This window comes from Corylus avellana, chromosome ca7, assembly GCF_901000735.1.
Source record: "Corylus avellana chromosome ca7, CavTom2PMs-1.0".
NCBI lineage: Eukaryota > Viridiplantae > Streptophyta > Magnoliopsida > Fagales > Betulaceae > Corylus > Corylus avellana.
Window position 1 is genome coordinate 18,628,722 of NC_081547.1, and position 6,035 is coordinate 18,634,756.

General features: G+C 37.2%; 1 protein-coding gene across 1 annotated transcript; it reads right to left on the reverse strand.

The window, feature by feature from the left end:
- Positions 1–729: 729 nt before the first annotated feature.
- LOC132187236 (probable LRR receptor-like serine/threonine-protein kinase At3g47570) lies at positions 730–4,337 on the reverse strand. Its single transcript, XM_059601479.1, has 2 exons — positions 1,583–4,337; positions 730–1,406 (listed from the first exon to the last, which is right to left on the reverse strand). Exons 1-2 carry the CDS (start codon positions 4,293–4,295, stop codon positions 973–975), a joined length of 3,147 nt encoding a protein of 1,048 aa, XP_059457462.1. The 5' UTR covers positions 4,296–4,337; the 3' UTR covers positions 730–972.
- Positions 4,338–6,035: the final 1,698 nt, after the last annotated feature.

The following is a 6,035-nucleotide window of genomic DNA, read 5'->3' on the forward strand; positions in this document are numbered from 1 at the left end:
AAATGTTAGTCACTTAAGTACTAAGGACATTTCCAAAAAGGAGCCACATCATAGTTAAAAATAACACCCTTATATATAAGACATCTAAAGACATGTTAAAAAAAAAAAAAAAACACGAGATTATATATACTGCTTGATAAAACAAACACAGTGGACACACCAATCTGGTCCAACAAGATACACATCCAATTTTTGGTTTCTCTTGGTTAAGGTTCATCACTCACAACAAATCTGAACAAATACAATGAGGTTTATTTGTAGCATTTCAATATCCGTACTCTTTTCGACTCCTCTGTTTTTAGTCCTATTACTCACAGCAAATAGTAGATACTTGATCAAGTAAAAGACATCAAATGAGCTTACTTTCGCATCCATATAAAGTAAAAACGAAATTGTGATATTATTACTGAAAAGCTTGACTCATTTATAAATAGGCGGCTAGGTGGACATATAAACTATATATCCTCAAATGCCAAGGGAATAGAAAAGTTGGCCAAAAAGCATGCATAGTGGACACTAGACATACCTTGTGGATCGAAGTTGAAGATCAAGTCCAACTCACAGACATGCAAAGCATGAGTAAATTACAAGGATGTCCATCCTTTTATCACAGCAAAATGAAAAGGAAGAAAAGTGCTCAAATGAATGAGTCACTAATAGCACTGCCAAAATAGTGATGAATTGTCAATGCAATTAATGCAGAAATACAGACTAGCATACCTGCACAAACACAATATTGGAACCAGCTCAAAGTTCATGTTAAAGATGGCCAAAAATATTCCTCAGGAAAGAGATTCTCACCATGTCACATTCTTATATTTTCTTTTATAAACAACTTTCTATCCTCTCTATTCAACAAAATTACAGAGTTTGAACCCAGAACTAGATAAAGCCACTGAACATGCACATGCTATATATGGGGTGCAAACCTAGGATATATATAGGCTATAACCTGCAAGATATATATTGTCATTAGCGGGTGATGTACTTTGGACTCCGGGAAAATTCATCTCTAATTGCCCTCATTTTGTTGGCGACATCATTTGTGGGCAACCGCTCATGAGGTGATGTTGCAGAGCACGACAGTCCAATCTGCAGCACTAAGATCAAGCAATCTACCACTTTGCTTCCGGCATTGAAATGACGATCAACATTTTTGATTATTGAGCTTTCTACCATGTCAACGTTATTTGTCTCCTCATCAGCTTCATCTTCTTCAAAGGGCATTGATGAGTCCACTATATCCATAACACGTTCCGGCAAAGCCATTGCAGTGAACTTTTGAATGCTCAAACTATCTTTGAATATGTCGTCGGTAGGTCTTTTTCCAGTAAACATCTCCAACAAGAGTACCCCATAGCTATATATGTCTCCAAGTATGGAAATTTGGCCACCCATTCCGTACTCTGCAATTTATTAATACATGATTACTGGATACTATAGTACTAAACTTAAGAATATATGTATATATATATATATCGGACTTGAAAATTAGACTTGGTCCTATAAAAATGAAACTTGATTTCTTGTTCATAGTTGCTATGTCAAACATAAGCCAAGTTAGTGCAAGTTGAAAACATACCTGGAGGAATGTACCCAATGGAACCCTTTAGCGCAACTGACAAGCAATCTGACATGGCTTGATTTTTTGAGGGATTATCAGATGCTTCAAAGACGAACTTCGCTAATCCAAAGTCGCCAACATGGGCGACCATATCTTCATTGAGGAGGACATTGCTTGGCTTTACATCACAGTGAACAATCGGTGTTTCACAATGGAGATGAAGATATTCCAATGCATAAGCAACATCTATGGCTATGTTTAGTCTTTGAATAAAGCTCAATCTCTTGCATTCACGATTCTCATTTTCTATAGGAATAGGATGCAGCCACTGGTCTAGGCTTCCATTTGACATGAACTCAAAAACTAGACTCTTAAATTCATTCCCCTGATGATCAATGCTTGAGCAAGAAGTGATAATCTTAAGGAGATTACGATGGCGTAAACTTCTCAAAGCATTGCATTCATCAATGAAACTCTTGGAAGCTCCTCGCTGTTGAAGGTTTAACACTTTAACTGCAACAACTGCTCCATTGCTAGAAAGAACTCCTTTGTATACAGAACCAAAACTACCTGAACCGATCAAATTGTTCCCAGAGAAACCATTAGTTGATGCTTGGAGTTCTGCATAAGATATGCAGGTCAATCGTTGATCCTGTAAAGAAGCTGCTGCCATAGGTCTCTTTCTCCAATTTTTAATCATCCAACATGTGAGGAAAAAACACAACAAAACAAGTACCAATATGACAGGAATTGCTACTTTGAGTGCGAGGTATTTCATGGATGAACGTGGACTCTTTTTGTAGCATTTGGGAAGAAGTAATTCTGGGACACCACTGCATAACTTATTATTTCCAAATATTGAAATTGCGCTTACATTCAAAAAAATCCCTTCACTTGGTACTTTCCCTTCGAGATCATTATGAGAAAGATTGAGATGCTTAAGTGACCAAAACCTACTAAGAAATTCAGGAATCTGTCCTGACAAGTTATTGCGAGAAAGATCAATTTCTTCTAGACCTCTTAATGTTTTCAAAGATGGAGGAATTGCTCCTCCAAATGAGTTACCCTCCAAATTCAAACTTTCCAAACTAATACAATTACCAAGGGAAGAAGGAATTTCACCTGATAATCTATTCTCTGAGAGATCTAACTTCTCAAGATTTTTTAAGTAACCCACTTCAAATGGTAGTGTTCCCGTCAAAGAATTGTGAGACATGTCCACAAAAATTAAAAAGGAAGGAAAACCAATAACTTGTTTTGGTATGGTACCATTGAGATTGTTATTATAAAGGTGTAGTTGAAGCAAGTTTTGGCAATTTCCTAGGCTTGTGGGTATACTTCCGTGAAATATGTTCTCACTAATAAGGAGCTTTGTCAATTTAGTTAAGTTCCCTAAGGAGGAAGGGATGGGTCCTGAAAATTTGTTATACTCTAAAGATAGTACCTGTAACTGCTGCAGCTTCCCAAGAGCATTCGGGAGGGGACCACCCAAATAATTACCTTCTAATGCTAGAAGGGTCAAGTTTACAAGGTTCTCAATCCCAATGGGGATGCCTCCGTGTATCATATTTCCACCCATAGTAAGCAAACTCAGCTGGGAGGAAAGGTTGGCTATGAGGTTTGGTAGTACTCCACCAAATTGATTACGAGCAAGACCTAGGGCCTCCAAACTAGTACAGTTAGCCAAGAAACCAAGAAAACTCAGGTCACCAACTTTCCCATTTCCAAGTCTATTTCCTTCGAAATTAAGTCTAACCAAGCCACGTAAAGTTGCTAGATTTTGAGGCACCGTCCCAGTGAGACTATTTTCAGAAAAGTCGAGCACGGTAAGCCTAGAAGCATTTGACAATGACACGGGAATTGGTCCTGTGAAACTATTAATAGCGCCCAAAAATATTTCAAGATTAGGAAGAGTAAGGCCAACATCTGGTGGAAGGCTTCCATGCAGTTGGTTTTGAGTAACAGAGAAATAGTATATGGAAGATATATTATAAATCAGAGGAGGGATAGTACCAGACAGATTATTCCCATAAAGTTGAAAAAGTCCTAAGCTTGATAGACAGCCAAGCTCATTAGGTATGCTCCCTTCTAGATGGTTCAGGAGAAGGAAAAGACTATGCAAAGAAGAAAAGTTCCCTATCCACTCTGGGATAGTACCTGTAAGGTTATTCACACCAAGATTCAGGTAAACCAACTTTGACAATAAACTAAACTGCTCTGGAATCTGCCCAACAAATTTGTTGCTACCAACATGAAGCACTCTAAGTTTTGTACAGTAACTTAGATTAGTTGGAAGGTTCCCACCAAGAGAATTGTAACTCAAGTTGACATGTTGCAAACGCCGTAGCCTTCCCATTTCTTGAGGAATTTCACCATAGATGTTGTTATTTCCCAAGTTGATTCTAGTAAGGTAAGTAAGATTTCCCACAGAAGGTGTTATTGTGCCAACCAATCTTTGATCTTCAAGGTTGAGAACCATGACTCTTTTAGTGGAGGGGCTGCATGTAACACCAAACCAGTTGCAGAAATGGATGGAGTCATTCCAAAAGCTCATGATTTGAAGTGGGTTTTTACTAATCCCATTCTTGAAGTCAAGCAGAGCCAAGCGATCAGATTCGTCTTCAAAAGCTGGAATTGTTGCAGATTTCAAACTTGAGCTCATAAACAAAAGAAGATTTCCGTGAAAGAATATAAACAAAATCCACTTGGAATGCAGACAAGAGTGCTTCATTTGGTTGGAAATATAATTTTCAAGTAAGGACCAAGTCTGATACAGGAGTATGATTGAAATGAAAATATTAAGAAGTTCCAATGAGGGTGAGTCGAGGCTATTGTGAAAGTAGGAAGAGACTTAAAGCAAGAAGTGATGTAAAGCAAAAGGTGGATAGAGGAAAACAAAATAGACTTTGGACAGAGGCACACATTAGTTCTTAGTTGACTAAGGGATCAAGTCTTCCTTTAAAGTGAAACAAGCAGTAAATGCAATTCATTCATTTCATTGTAATTGCAAGTTATATGAACAGCACAAGACATGCGCGAGCTGTAGGCCATAGCTATGAAAAATGAGAAAATAGCGCTAGAAAGAGTATTATAGTTTTTTTTTTTTTTTGTCCTCTTAAATATGGCATGGCTTTTAAAATTATTATTAAATTTGAGATAATCATCATTGAATTTGAGAAAATGGAAGGATTTCTGAATTTGTAGTAAAAGAGCATTTGATTATCGTCTCCCTCTATGCATAATATGACTTTTGGGATTTTTTTTCCTGGTATTTCTCGAGTGGGACCATTCTCTCATTTTCTTATTATGCAATAGTTATTATCTCTAGACCCATCATAATTGCTTTTAGAATTTCTATATTACATGTATAGACCCATATTTCCATGATGAGTGACTTTGATCTTCATCCCAAGCTTGCCTTGGAAAAAGACAAAGAACCCAAGGATGATGTTTTGGACGATTCTGTGGATGATTCTTTGGGAGAAAAAAATCCCAAAGAAGGGTGGGTCTGTGATGGGAAAATTGCTTCAAAGCTTGACAAAGTCGGTGGATTGAATTGTCAGAATCCTATTCGCCATTTGAACAAGGAAGTGATAGAAGGAGGCAGATGGTGACCATTTTCTCATTCTTTGTCTACTTGTTTTGAGAGAATATTGGGATTTTGGAATAATAATATGAATACGTATGATTTTTCAGAAAATGAAAGGAATTCTGAATTTGTGGTTAAAGATCGAGCATGTGATTTACATCTCTATATAATATGTGCGACTCTTTTTCCCTGCAGTTCTCAAGTGGGATAGCAGTTTCATTAGACAGTTTGTTCATAAATGGTACTAGCATAGTTCATAAAGATACAAGAAAATCATTGATTTTTGGCTCAAAATGTATTTCAAGTACTGTAGCATCACTGTAGCAGTTACTGTAGCGGGATCGCTGTAGCAGTACTGTTGTGAGTTACCGTAGCAATTTACTGTAGCACGTTACTGTAGCTACAGTATGCTTGAGCGCAGCTACAGTGCGCTCAAGCGCACACGCGCGGTAGAGACTAAAAAGAGTCTGAAATTGATAAGGAAAGTTTTTCTAGGTCTCCCAATCCGACTGGGAGACTGAATTACGATTTTTCTGGGATTCTTAGGGCTTCTAGGGTTCTCCTAATCCTTATAAATAAGCCTCTAAGCGTTGAGAAAAAAGACACACCGCTTCCTAGAACTAGAAATCAGAAATTTGTCTTTGGAACTTAGAAGATCATGAGTGGCTAAACCTCTTCGTGGGGTGTTGATGTAACCCTATCCAAGCACAATAGTTTGATTGTATATAATTTTTAGATTTTCAATTTATGCATGTTGATTGTATAACTATGAGGATTGCTACAATTGATTTATGTTCTTCATATTAAATGCAATTGTTCTTAAATTCCAAAATCAATATTTGTGAAATTCTTCTCTTGTCTTAGAAAGTATTTTACTTTTAT

Bases quoted from the DNA above. Each gene is read 5' to 3' on its own strand.
- LOC132187236 (XM_059601479.1), bottom strand. From the start codon at position 4,295: ATGAAGCACTCTTGTCTGCATTCCAAGTGGATTTTGTTTATATTCTTT. The intron at 1,407-1,582 runs GTATGTTTTCAA...AATAAATTGCAG, and splicing joins CATTGGGTACATTCCTCCAG to AGTACGGAATGGGTGGCCAA.